Source organism: Coregonus clupeaformis, chromosome 23 (genome assembly GCF_020615455.1).
Source record: "Coregonus clupeaformis isolate EN_2021a chromosome 23, ASM2061545v1, whole genome shotgun sequence".
Taxonomy (NCBI): Eukaryota; Metazoa; Chordata; class Actinopteri; order Salmoniformes; family Salmonidae; genus Coregonus; species Coregonus clupeaformis.
Window position 1 is genome coordinate 51,109,104 of NC_059214.1, and position 13,099 is coordinate 51,122,202.

At 47.6% G+C, this 13,099-nt stretch overlaps 1 protein-coding gene and 1 non-coding gene across 2 annotated transcripts in view; one reads left to right on the forward strand and one right to left on the reverse strand.

Annotated features, from left to right (window-relative positions):
• Positions 1–13,099, forward strand: part of pard3bb (par-3 family cell polarity regulator beta b) — a 627,684-nt gene that overhangs the window by 195,017 nt on the left and 419,568 nt on the right. The window contains exon 5 of the mRNA XM_041843623.2: positions 5,388–5,467. Within this exon, the coding sequence (XP_041699557.2) occupies positions 5,388–5,467 (80 nt within the window). The remainder of the gene's footprint in view (positions 1–5,387; positions 5,468–13,099) is intronic.
• Positions 5,764–5,838, reverse strand: trnae-uuc. Its single transcript has one exon. It is a non-coding gene; the product is annotated as a tRNA-Glu (tRNA).

Sequence of the window (13,099 nt, forward strand, 5' to 3'; positions counted from 1 at the left end):
CGTAGTCCTGAGCAGTCCTCGTCCCCTGCCTCAGATGAACCAGTCGTTCGCCCGCCTCTCGACCCTCAGGCGGGTGATCAATAACGGCCCGAAAGAGGCGAGCAAACTCCCCGTAGTTCTCTAACGCGGTACCTCCCTCTTTCCACACCGCGTTGGCCCACTCCAGGGCTCTCCCACAAAGGCAGGAAACGAGGACGGATACCTTCTCCCGCTCCCGGGGCTCCGGGAGCGGGAGTCCCTTACATCGCGCTGCCGTCCCATCAAACACCGGTGGCCGGGATATCTGTGAAGCATGATGGTGGTAGCATCATGTTGTGAGGATGTTTTTCAGCGGCAAGGACTGGGAGACTAGTCAGGATCGAGGGAAAGATGAACGGAGCAAAGTACAGAGAGATCCTTGATGAAAACCTGCTCCAGAGCGCTCAGGACCTCAGACTGGGGCGAAGGTTGACCTTCCAACAGGACAATGACCCTAAGCACACGGTCAAGACAACGCAGGAGTGGCTTCAGGTCAAGTCTCTGAATGTCCTTGAGTGGCCCAGCCAGAGCCCGGACTTGAACCCGATCGAACATCTCTGGAGAGACCTGAAAATAGCTGTGCAGCGACGGTCCCCATCCAACCTGACAGAGATTGGGAGGATCTGCATTGAAGAATGGGGGAAACTCCCCAAATACAGGTGTGCCAAACTTGTAGCGTCATACCTAAGAAGACTCGAGGCTGTAATCCCTTCCAAAGGTGCTTCAACAAGTGCACACATTACAGGACACACATGCAGTGGCACAAATGCAATGCATCATGGAATGTACAATTCCGTTCTTATTACATGTTTTCTGGTTGAAGTATTACTATGTTATGCTATGGTTGGATCACTGAATTGTTACTATGCTATGGTTGGATCATTGAAGTGTTACTATGTTGTTATGCTATGGTTGGATCACTGGAGTGTTACTATGTTGTTATGCTATGGTTGGATCACTGGAGTGTTACTATGTTGTTATGCTATGGTTGGATCACTGGAGTGTTACTGTGTTGTTATGCTATGGTTGGATCACTGGAGTGTTACTGTGTTGTTATGCTATGGTTGGATCACTGGAGTGTTACTGTGTTGTTATGCTATGGTTGGATCACTGGAGTGTTACTATGTTGTTATGCTATGGTTGGATCACTGAAGGATGGGACTAATAGCAACTAACAACAACTAATAACAACAAGATAACTAATGTAAAGCATACTGTGTCCATAATAAATAATAATATAATAATATGCCATTTAGCAGACACTTTTATCCAAAGCGACTTACAGTCATGTGTGCATACATTTTTGTGTATGGGTGGTCCCGGGGATCGAACCCACTACCCTGGCGTTACAAGCGCCGTGCTCTACCAGCTGAGCTACAGAGGACCACGTATATTTACCTATAAGTAAATAGGTTGTAGGTTGAGAGCTTTTGTGAAGGAGCACAGTTGGAGAGATATGGCATATAGAAGCAAACCGGATGGACATCATGAAAATGATCGGAGAGGTTGAGGGTAGAGGAAGTTCAGGAGTAAAAACAAACAAAATAGAATTATTGTGAAATTGACTGTGTCCATAAAATGTATATAGTATGTATAAGCTGGAAGTAGAGGCCTAAGCATTGTTCTTCACTAGTTTACTCCAATTAGGGAAGGGGTGGTGGGGTTGGAAAGTAATAAAGGGAAATATATATATTTTTTTAAGGATATGTGTATATATATGTGTATGTGTATGTATGTGTTGTGATGTCACGAGAGGCTGTGTCCTGGAGGGACGTTACATCCCCCTGAGATGGCTGCAAACACAGACAGCTATGGCTCCATCTGCTGGTATGGTCGGGAACTCCAACCCTCTATGGCCAATCTTCCCACGCAGCTGAAACCAATCAGGGGCTGATGGGCTGGAGGTTTGTGGAAGGGAAGAGACACGGTCTCCAAGCTGGGCTCTCTGGAGGACAAGAGTGCTGCACGTCCACTTCCATGAGGAATATAAGGATTTGGAGATACTTACCTTTGGGAAATACTCACCTTTGGATATATGCACCTGTGGGAATACGTGTGGGACATTTGGAAGGACGTTTTGCTGGGTTGGCCACTAGCTGCAACGTGGAAGACAGTAAGACTGGGGAAAAGTTATTTGAGCGAGGGAGAGTTATGATTTTGGATGTGGAAGAGACATCCCTGAACTGTTAGCCCTTAAAGGGCTCTGGGAAGAAGAGAATTGTGTTATAATTTCGTTAGTTGCCGAAGACCTTTAATAAAATCCTTGTTTTGGTTGAACCTGGACTCCTTGCACTACTTGGGCAACCCCGCTGGAAGCGGTAGCCTCTCGTGGCATCACAGATGGTGGAGAATACGGGCAAGCTCAAGCGTTAATAGTGCATGTCAGAGGAGGATACCGAAGGTTTGATCACCCAGTTTTCCAAGTTGGCCGTAGGCTCCCGCCGACGGAAATGGAGGACATATTGAAAGCCCTTGTTGCTGGCCAGCAAGCCCAGATGCAAGCAAACGTGGCTCTCTTGGAGGAGCAAAAGAAAGCCAACCTTCTGAAGGCAGAGGAATTGCAGTTGCAGAGACAGAGGGTTGTCCAAAATACCCGTCCAATAAAGGCAAGTGACTTTATATCTAAGATGGGAGCTACCGATGACATTGAGGCATACCTGCATGCATTTGAGGCCACGGCCACTAGGGAAGCCTGGCCCAAGCAACAGTGGGTTGGTCTGTTAGCCCCCTTTCTAACCGGGGAATCGCTGAATGCTGTCCGGGACCTGGGCCCTGACCAGGTTACTGACTATGATGCCCTGAAGTCTGAGATCCTCAGCAGATATGGACTCACAAAGTTTGGCATGGCCCAGCGCTTTCACAGCTGGACCTTCCAACCAGACCAACCTCCTCGGGCGCAGATGCATGAACTTGTCCGAATCGCAAGGGAAATGGCTGGATCCGCAGAGAATACAGCAGCGGCGGTGGTGGAGGCCGTTGTGGTGGATCGTTACCTACGCGCCCCTGCCTTATGAGGCAAAACGGTTCATCAGTCAACAGGCCTTGACCACGGCTGATCTGACCGTGGAAGCTGTGGAAAAGTACCAGGCCACAGCGGAGATGCTGAATGCTTCCCGAAAAGACCCCAGGAGTGCGGCCCCACCACAAATGGGAAGAACCCGTCCAAAGGACCCCCAAGGTCTCGAACCCAGCCACGTCAGGACTTATCCCGGCTCCAGGGGGAGCCAGAAACCAGGCGGGTCCAAGAAGAGTACACCAGGGGGAAACTTCGACAGTGTTACCGGTGTGGGGGAGATGGGACATATCTCCTGGCAGTGTGGGAAACCAGCCGATGAACCTATGCCCACTGCGGAGTCCTCCAGCTCAGCACCCACACACCGTTTGCCTCGCTCTTGGGAGTCGTAGATGGCGGCCCAGATCGACCCCCCCACCTGCCCGGTAACTGTGAATCACCATGATGTGGAGGCCTTACTGGATTCTGGTAGCCGGGCCACCCTGGTGCGTAAGGATTTGGTGGGCCAAACGTGTCTGACCCCGGGGAAAGTCCTCCCAGTTTCCTGTGTCCATGGGGACACCAGAGAATACCCCATTACTGAACTTACAATGACCAGCACACGGGGAACCATACACACGGCGGCGGGGTGGTTGATTCCCTCCCCGTCCCTGTCCTAATTGGACGAGACTGCCCAGCCTTTTACCCACTCTGGGAGAGTCTCAGGAGAGGATAACCCGAGTACCTCGGAAACGGAGAGGCAAGACTCATCCTGGGAAGGCTCCGGTGCAATCCTCCGAGTTACTCACTCCCCGCCCCGGGCTCTGATAGGGGTGGCAGGTGCCCAGACCCGACACAGAGACGGAGCTACAGAATCTGGACAAAGAACTGTCTGGTCTGAAGGGGACCGCTGAGAGGTATCGTTTGTTAAAGCAACAGTTAGACATGAAGACAGAAGAGTTAGATATCCTCCAGGCTAAACTCCAACAGAGCTCCTTCCCTAAGCAACAGGAGGAGCTGGAGAGGCTGCGCAGGACCATCGAGGAGTGTGAGGAGACCCTGCGCAGTAGTAAGGAGGTCCAGAAGAAGGCAGAGGAGAAGTACAAGGTGTTGGAGAACAAGATGAAGAATGCGGAGGCGAGAGAGAGAAGGAACTGAAAGCTGCTCAACAGAAGCTAAACTCTGCTAAAACCAAGGCTGATGCGTTCAGTAAGAAACTCAAGGAGAGACAACAGGAGGCTGAGTCCCTGGTCCTAGAGTTGGAGGAGTTGAAGAGAGAGCAGTCTGGCAAGCACCACGGCAATGCGGACGCCCTCTCCCGGCGTGATGCCTTCTTCGGCTGCCTTTACCCCGGCGAAGGACGTCGGTCCCGAGAGGGGGATGTGTGATGTCACGAGAGGCTGTGTCCTGGAGGGACGTTACATCCCCCTGAGATGGCTGCAAACACAGACAGCTATGGCTCCATCTGCTGGTATGGTCGGGAACTCCAACCCTCTATGGCCAATCTTCCCACGCAGCTGAAACCAATCAGGGGCTGATGGGCTGGAGGTTTGTGGAAGGAAGAGACACGGTCTCCAAGCTGGGCTCTCTGGAGGACAAGAGTGCTGCACGTCCACTTCCATGAGGAATATAAGGATTTGGAGATACTTACCTTTGGGAAATACTCACCTTTGGAATATATGCACCTGTGGGAATACGTGTGGGACATTTGGAAGGACGTTTTTGCTGGGTTGGCCACTAGCTGCAACGTGGAAGACAGTAAGACTGGGGAAAAGTTATTTGGGCGAGGAGGGAGAGGTATGATTTTGGATGTGGAAGAGACATCCCTGAACTGTTAGCCCTTAAGGGCTCTGGGAAGAAGAGAATTGTGTTATAATTTCGTTAGTTGCCGAAGACCTTTAATAAAATCCTTGTTTTGGTTGAACCTGGACTCCTTGCACTACTTGGGCAACCCCGCTGGAAGCGGTAGCCTCTCGTGGCATCACAGTGTGTATATATATATATTTGCGAGTAGAAAAAAAACATGAGGGATTGGAAGTGATGCAGACAATTACATTGATGGAAGTTACAATCTATCTGCAATATTAAAGCTGATCTACCCCCCAAATAAAGATGGATCACTGAAGTGTAAATATGTTGTTATGCTATGGTTGGATCACTGGAGTGTTGCTATGTTGTTATGCTATGGTTGGATCACTGGAGTGTTGCTATGTTGTTATGCTATGGTTGGATCACTGGAGTGTTGCTATGTTGTTATGCTATGGTTGGATCACTGGAGTGTTACTGTGTCGTTATGCTATGGTTGGATCACTGGAGTGTTACTATGTTGTTATGCTATGGTTGGATCACTGAAGTGTTGCTATGTTGTGCCCTACAGGGGGTGAACCATGGACTGGACAAGACCGGAGGACACAGAGGTGATGTCTCCACTACCAAACTCAACACATTCTCTCTCAGGTAAGAAGTGTGTGTGCCTGCCTGCCTGCCTCCCTGCCTGCCTGCCTGCCTGCGTGTGTGTGTGTGTGTGTGTGTGTGTGTGTGTGTGTGCTCTTGTTTTTGTACTGTGTTCATGTTCTATTTTCTCTCCTATATAATTAACTAAGTATTCTAATTCATTATGATTCTGTGCTCTCCATTGAGAAGATCAAGGCTGAGACGACCTTGCATATCAAGTGATTCTTTTATAATAATAATAATTTAGCAGATGCTCTTATCCAGAGCGACTTACCGTAGTGAGTGCATACATTTTCGTACTGGCCCCCCGTGGGAATCGAACCCACAACCCTGGCGTTGAAAGCACCATGCTCTACCAACTGAGCCACACGGGATAAATCATTAAAGAACTCCAAAAGCTGGGAGAAATGGAATTAAAACAAACAGTTGCATTAATCAGCTGAGTTAATGAGGTAGTCAGGGAGTAGCACGGAGGCGTCCCAAATGGCACCCTATTCCCTTAAAGTTGAACCAAGTGTTGAGCTGAGTGTTGAACTGAGTGTTGAGCCGAGTGTTGAGCCAAGTGTTGAGCCAAGTGTTGAGCTGAGTGTTGAGCCGAGTGTTGAGCCGAGTGTTGAGCCGAGTGTTGAGCCGAGTGTTGAGCCGAGTGTTGAGCCAAGTGTTGAGCCGAGTGTTGAGCCGAGTGTTGAGCCAAGTATTGAACTGAGTGTTGAGCCGAGTGTTGAGCCGAGTGTTGAACTGAGTGTTGAGCCGAGTGTTGAGCCGAGTGTTGAGCCGAGTGTTGAACTGAGTGTTGAGCCGAGTGTTGAGCCGAGTGTTGAACCGAGTGTTGATCCGAGTGTTGATCCGAGTGTTGAGCCGAGTGTTGAGCCCAGTGTTGAGCCGAGTGTTGAGCCGAGTGTTGAGCCGAGTGTTGAGCCGAGTGTTGAGCTGAGTGTTGAGAGGATCATCATATTCCTCTAGCTCAGTGGTTCCCAAACTCATAATTTTTTTTTTTTTTTATTCTTCCAAAGATATTAACAGTTGGGAGGATTAAAAGCAATTTTACATTACTTTTTTCACAATGCAAATTTATTTATAATATAACAATTTGTTACAATCACTGTTAAAATGTCCTGAATTTTACTGCCAAGATATTTTATGTAAAACATAATCTGTGACTCCGCGAATGGTGGTCCCCAAGAGCTCTTGACAGTGATTTGGTGGTCACCGGGATGGACAAAAGCCATAGAGGAGTATGGAGCACAGAGATCATATCCCCTCCTACACACTGACTCTCGCCTCACTGTCAAACACACACACACACACACACACACACACACACACACACACACACACACACACACACACACTAGCACACCCCACTCACTCTACCACACACACACCTCCAGCTCTGAAAAATAATATATCAATTATGTAATGGTTAGTGCGGTCGGTCGGTGGGTGGGTAAACGATGCTTGAAGTGAGATGTAAGGCTGTAACTATAAATATTGGAACCAGTTAGTCATTATCAGACTGGCCCCGAATATAGTCATATAGTATATTTAAAGATATTAGTTAGACATGCGGTTATTGCCAGTAGATATTTACATTATTATATGTATTTATATTAAAGGTGAATGCACCAATTTGTAAGTCGCTCTGGATAAGAGCGTCTGCTAAATGACGTAAATGTAATGTAAATATGTAGTAATATAGGTTGTGTGCCAAAGGGTATTCTATTCCCTATATAGTGCACTACTTTATACCAGGGCCCATAGGGTAGTGCACTATGCAGACATACTATTAGTAAGTAATATGTGACTTGTGTGGTTATTATTGCCAGTATGTAGTGATAGAACTATATTGGTGTTTCTGGGATCGTTTAGAGCAGTGGGTCACCAAACTTTTCCCAGGCAAGATCACTTTCCGAGTCCAAAAGCAAGCAGAAACTTTTAAACATGACTTTAAAAAACATAAGCCAATGCAACATTAACCAATTAGAAACAGTTCTGTAGCAATGAGGTTTGTGCAGTAGGCTATAGACCCAGTACATTATCACTGCATATTGGCTGTGATTGAGTTACCCTGCCAATGTTGTTCTTAGACCATTTTGAAATTCTATTTCACAATTTTGGGTATATGATCACACTGATAATAGATAATTTGTTGTATTACTTGTGAGGTACAGCTGAGTGAACATAATAGTTCACTGATGGCATCTGATGGTCAATCTGATGGGTCAATCTGATGGTCAATCTGATGGTCAATCTGATGGTCAATCTGATGGTCAATCTGAGGGGTCAATCTGAGGGGTCAATCTGATGGTCAATCTGATGGTCAATCTGAGGGGTCAATCTGAGGGGTCAATCTGATGGTCAATCTGAGGGGTCAATCTGATGGTCAATCTGATGGTCAATCTGAGGGGTCAATCTGATGGGTCAATCTGATGGTCAATCTGATGGTCAATCTGATGGTCAATCTGATGGGTCAATCTGATGGTCAATCTGAGGGGTCAATCTGATGGTCAATCTGATGGTCAATCTGAGGGTCAGTCTGATGGTCAATCTGATGGGTCAATCTGAGGGGTCAGTCTGATGGGTCAATCTGATGGTCAATCTGATGGTCAATCTGAGGGGTCAATCTGAGGGGTCAATCTGATGGTCAATCTGATGGTCAATCTGATGGTCAATCTGATGGTCAATCTGATGGTCAATCTGAGGGGTCAATCTGATGGTCAATCTGAGGGGTCAATCTGATGGGTCAATCTGATGGTCAATCTGAGGGGTCAATCTGAGGGGTCAATCTGAGGGGTCAATCTGATGGTCAATCTGATGGTCAATCTGAGGGGTCAATCTGATGGTCAATCTGATGGTCAATCTGATGGTCAATCTGATGGTCAATCTGATGGTCAATCTGAGGGGTCAATCTGATGGTCAATCTGATGGGTCAATCTGATGGTCAATCTGAGGGGTCAATCTGAGGGGTCAATCTGATGGTCAATCTGATGGTCAATCTGAGGGGTCAATCTGAGGGGTCAATCTGAGGGGTCAATCTGATGGGTCAATCTGATGGTCAATCTGAGGGGTCAATCTGATGGTCAATCTGAGGGGTCAATCTGATGGTCAATCTGATGGTCAATCTGAGGGGTCAATCTGATGGTCAATCTGAGGGGTCAATCTGATGGGTCAATCTGATGGGTCAATCTGATGGTCAATCTGAGGGGTCAATCTGAGGGGTCAATCTGATGGTCAATCTGATGGGTCAATCTGATGGTCAATCTGAGGGGTCAATCTGAGGGGTCAATCTGAGGGGTCAATCTGATGGTCAATCTGAGGGGTCAATCTGATGGTCAATCTGAGGGGTCAATCTGATGGTCAATCTGAGGGGTCAATCTGATGGTCAATCTGAGGGGTCAATCTGCCTCTCACCTGACTCACCGTCCCTCCTCTCTCCCTCCCTCTGCTGAGAAAAGGGGACCGTCTTCCAGCTGATGGTGAAACTCCAGTCACACTGCATTATTTCTGCCTCATGCACCAATTCATGTTGTTAATAATCCTAGATATTAAAAAAGACACCATCTCTAATAATAGCAACCCAAGCTTATCAGAACACGTTGCTATAGTCATTCATTACAGCTGCAGTGCTGGTTGTAGCGTGAGTGGAAGTAGGGAGAACGTGTATTTTATGGCTTCTAAAGGTGTTGAACAAAGTGTTGACAGCTGGACAACAACTTAAACATTAAGTTACTGATAAAAACAGCAGCTCTTTGCTGTATTCGTTGAGTCTCTCTCTAGTTAAACGTTTTGAAATCTCACAGTATCAACTTTGCTGTGTGCTCGTTTTTTTTTTTTTTTTTTTACAGCCTATGGCTTGAGGAAACTGTGCAGACACGGGGATCTGAGCTATCTGATTGGCCAGCGGTAGGCCTATAGGTGCACTTGATTTGCTCTCTGGGTCTCCAATATGAATGTTTGTCATGCAGGTGGTACCGTCGTTTTTTAACGTCTGTCATGTCCTCATTATTAATTTTTTTACATTCCAAATGTTCTAGTTCTTCCTAGATGTTGTTGTAGTTCTTCCTAGATGTTGTTGTAGTTCTTCCTAGATGTTGTTGTAGTTCTTCCTAAATATTGTTGTAGTTCTTCCTAGATGTTGTTGTAGTTCTTCCTAGATGTTGTTCTAGTTAACTGAAACATATCAGATCTAGTTTTTCTGCTTCTAGATCTGTATTATTGTATCATCTGCTAAGTAAATGCAGACGTCTTGTGTTTCTCTTGAATTTTGTCGTTGGGTTCAAAATGGGAACACTTTGCCTTCCCAGTGCTGTGGCTGCTGAACCTACCAACTAAACATCTAAAGCCGACAGCGCGAAACGAAGAAAAACTAAGGAATTCAAGGCTTTATCATTGTTGAGGGAGGTAAATGGAGAAAGGGGAGGGAAGGAGAGAGGGAGGGAGGAAGAGGAGGAGGGAGTTAGGAAAGGAAGGGAAGGTGGAAGGAAGGAAGAAAGGGAGGGAGGGATTTAGGAAAGGAAGGGAAGGTGGGATGAAGGAAGGGAGGGAGGGAGGGAAATAGGCGGGCTATGAAAATGCTGGCTTCATGCTGGCTCCTTGCTGGCTCCTTGCTGGCTCCATGCAGGCTCCTTGCTGGCTCCATGCTGGCTCCTTGCTGGCCCCTTTGCTGGCTCCATGCTGGCTCCTTGCTGGCTCTATGCTGGCTCCTTGCTGGCTCCATGCTGGCTCCTTGCTGGCTCCATGCTGGCTCCTTGCTGGCTCCTTGCTGGCTCCCTGCTGGCTCCATGCTGGCTCCCTGCTGGCTCCATGCTGGCTCCTTGCTGGCTCCATGCTGGCTCCCTGCTGGCTCCCTGCTGGCTCTATGCTGGCTCCATGCTGGCTCCATGCTGGCTCCATGCTGGCTCCATGCTGGCTCCATGCTGGCTCCATGCTGGCTCCATGCTGGCTCTATGCTGGCTCTATGCTGGCTCCATGCTGGCTCTATGCTGGCTCTATGCTGGCTCCATGCTGGCTCTATGCTGGCTCTATGCTGGCTCTTTGCTGGCTCCATGCTGGCTCCATGCTGGCTCTATGCTGGCTCTATGCTGGCTCCATGCTGGCTCTATGCTGGCTCTATGCTGGCTCCATGCTGGCTCCATGCTGGCTCTATGCTGGCTAGCTGCTACTTCTGTCAGCTGACTGAAGGGACTTCATCAGATCATCAGATCTATCCACTGTGGCGTTTAGTCAGCTAATCACCTCTCTGTGTGTATTAATATGCACTACAGGACAACACTTCTGAGAGAGGTGTCATGTTTGCTAACGCAGGCAGTCATCACATCATTGACCTCAGTGATGATGGTCTGTGTTAGATGGTTAGGGTTTGTGTGTGTGTGTGTGTGTGTGTGTGTGTGTGTGAGAGGTGTTTTAAAAGCAGGTGGCATTATACATAAAGGGATGTATAATCACTATAAAGGCATTGTTAATGTGAGTGTAATGATTCATCTGAAATGGCACCCTATGCCCTATATAGGGATATGCTTAATACCCCAGTGACCTAAATTGGGATATGCTTAATACCCCAGCCATCCTACAATCCAAGCTAGATGCCCTCAACCTCACGCAAATTATCAACGAACCTACCAGGTACAACCCTAAATCCTTAAACATGGGTACCCTCATAGATATCATCCTGACTAACATACCCTCTAAATACACCTCAGCTGTCTTCAACCAGGATCTCAGCGATCACTGCCTTATTGCCTGCGTCCGTAACGGGTCCGCGGTCAAACAACCACCCCTCATCACTGTCAAACGCTCCCTAAAACACTTTAGCGAGGAGGCCTTCCCTAATTGACCTGGCCCAGGTATCCTGGATGGATATAGATCTCATTCCGTCAGTAGAGGATGCCTGGTTGTTCCTTAAAAGTAATTTCCTCTCAATCTTAAATAAACATGCCCCATTCAAAAATACAGAACTAAGAACCGATATAGCCCCTGGTTCTCCTCAGACTTGACTGCCCTTGACCAGCACAAAAACATCCTGTGGCGTACAGCATTAGCATCAAATAGCCCCGCGATATGCAACTTTTCAGGGAAGTTAGGAACCAATATACACAAGCAGTCAGGAAAGCAAAGGCTAACTTTTTCAAACAGAAATTTGCATCCTGTAGCACTAACTCCAAAAAGTTTTGGGACACTGTAAAGTCCATGGAGAATAAGAGCACTTCCTCCCAGCTGCCCACTGCACTGAGGCTAGGAAACACTATCACCACCGATAAATCTACAATAATCGAGAATTTCAACAAGCATTTTGCTACAGCTGGCCATGCTTTCCATCTGGCTACCACTAACCCGGCCACCAACTCTGCACCCTCTGCTGCAACTTGCCCATGCCCCCCGCTTCTCCTTCACACAAATTCAGACAGCTGATGTTTTGAAAGCGCTGCAAAATCTGGACCCCCTACAAATCAGCTGGGCTAGACAATCTGGACCCTTTCTTCCTAAAACTAGCCCGAAATTGTCGCAACCCCTATTACTAGTCTGTTCAACCTCTCTTTCATAACGTCTGAGATCCCCAGAGATTGGAAAGCTGCGCGGTCATCCCCCCTCTTCAAAGGGGTGACACTCTAGATCAGGGTTCTTCAATTCGGTCCTGGAGGGCAACACCTCTGTTTTTCATCCTCTCCTTCTAATCAGGGGCTAATTCAGACCTGGGACACCAGGTGAGTTCAATTAACTACCAGGTAGAAATAAAAAACAGAAGTGTTTCGGCCCTCCAGGACCGGGATTGAAGAACCCTGCTCTAGATCCAAACTGCTACAGACCTATATCCATCCTGCCCTGCCTTTCGAAAGTATTCGAAAGCCAAGTTAACAAACAGATCATCGACCATTTCGAATACCACCGTACCTTCTCCGCTATGCAATCCGGTTTCCGAGCTGGTCACGGGTGCACTTCAGCCACGCTCAAGGTCCTAAACGATATTATAACCGCGATTGATAATAGACAGTACTGTGCAGCCGTCTTCATCGACCTGGCCAAGGCTTTCGACTCTGTCAACCATCGCATTCTTATTGGCAGACTAAATAGCCTTGGTTTCTCAAATGACTGCCTCGCCTGGTTCACCAACTACTTCTCAGATAGAGTTCAGTGTGTCAAATCGGGAGGGCCTGTTGTCTGGACCTATGGCAGTCTCTATGGGGGTGCCACAGGGTTCAATTCTTGGGCCGACACTTTTCTCCCGTGTATATCAATGATGTCGCTCTTGCTGCTGGTGACTCTCAGATCCACCTCTACGCAGACGACACCATTTTGTATACATCTGGCCCTTCATTGGACACTGTGTTAACAAACCTCCAAACGAGCTTCAATGCCATACAACAATCCTTCAGTAGCCTTCAACTGCTCTTAAACACTAGTAAAACTAAATGCATGCTTTTCAATCGACAGCTGCTAGCACCCGCCCACCCGACTAGAATCACCACTCTCCGGGTCTGACCTAGAGTATGTGGACAACTACAAATATCTAGGTGTCTGGTTAGACTGTAAACTCAACTTCCAGACTCACATAAAGAATCTCCAATCCAAAGTTAAATCTAGAATCGGCTTCCTATTTCGCAACAAAGCCTCCTTCACTCATGCTGCCAAACATGCCCT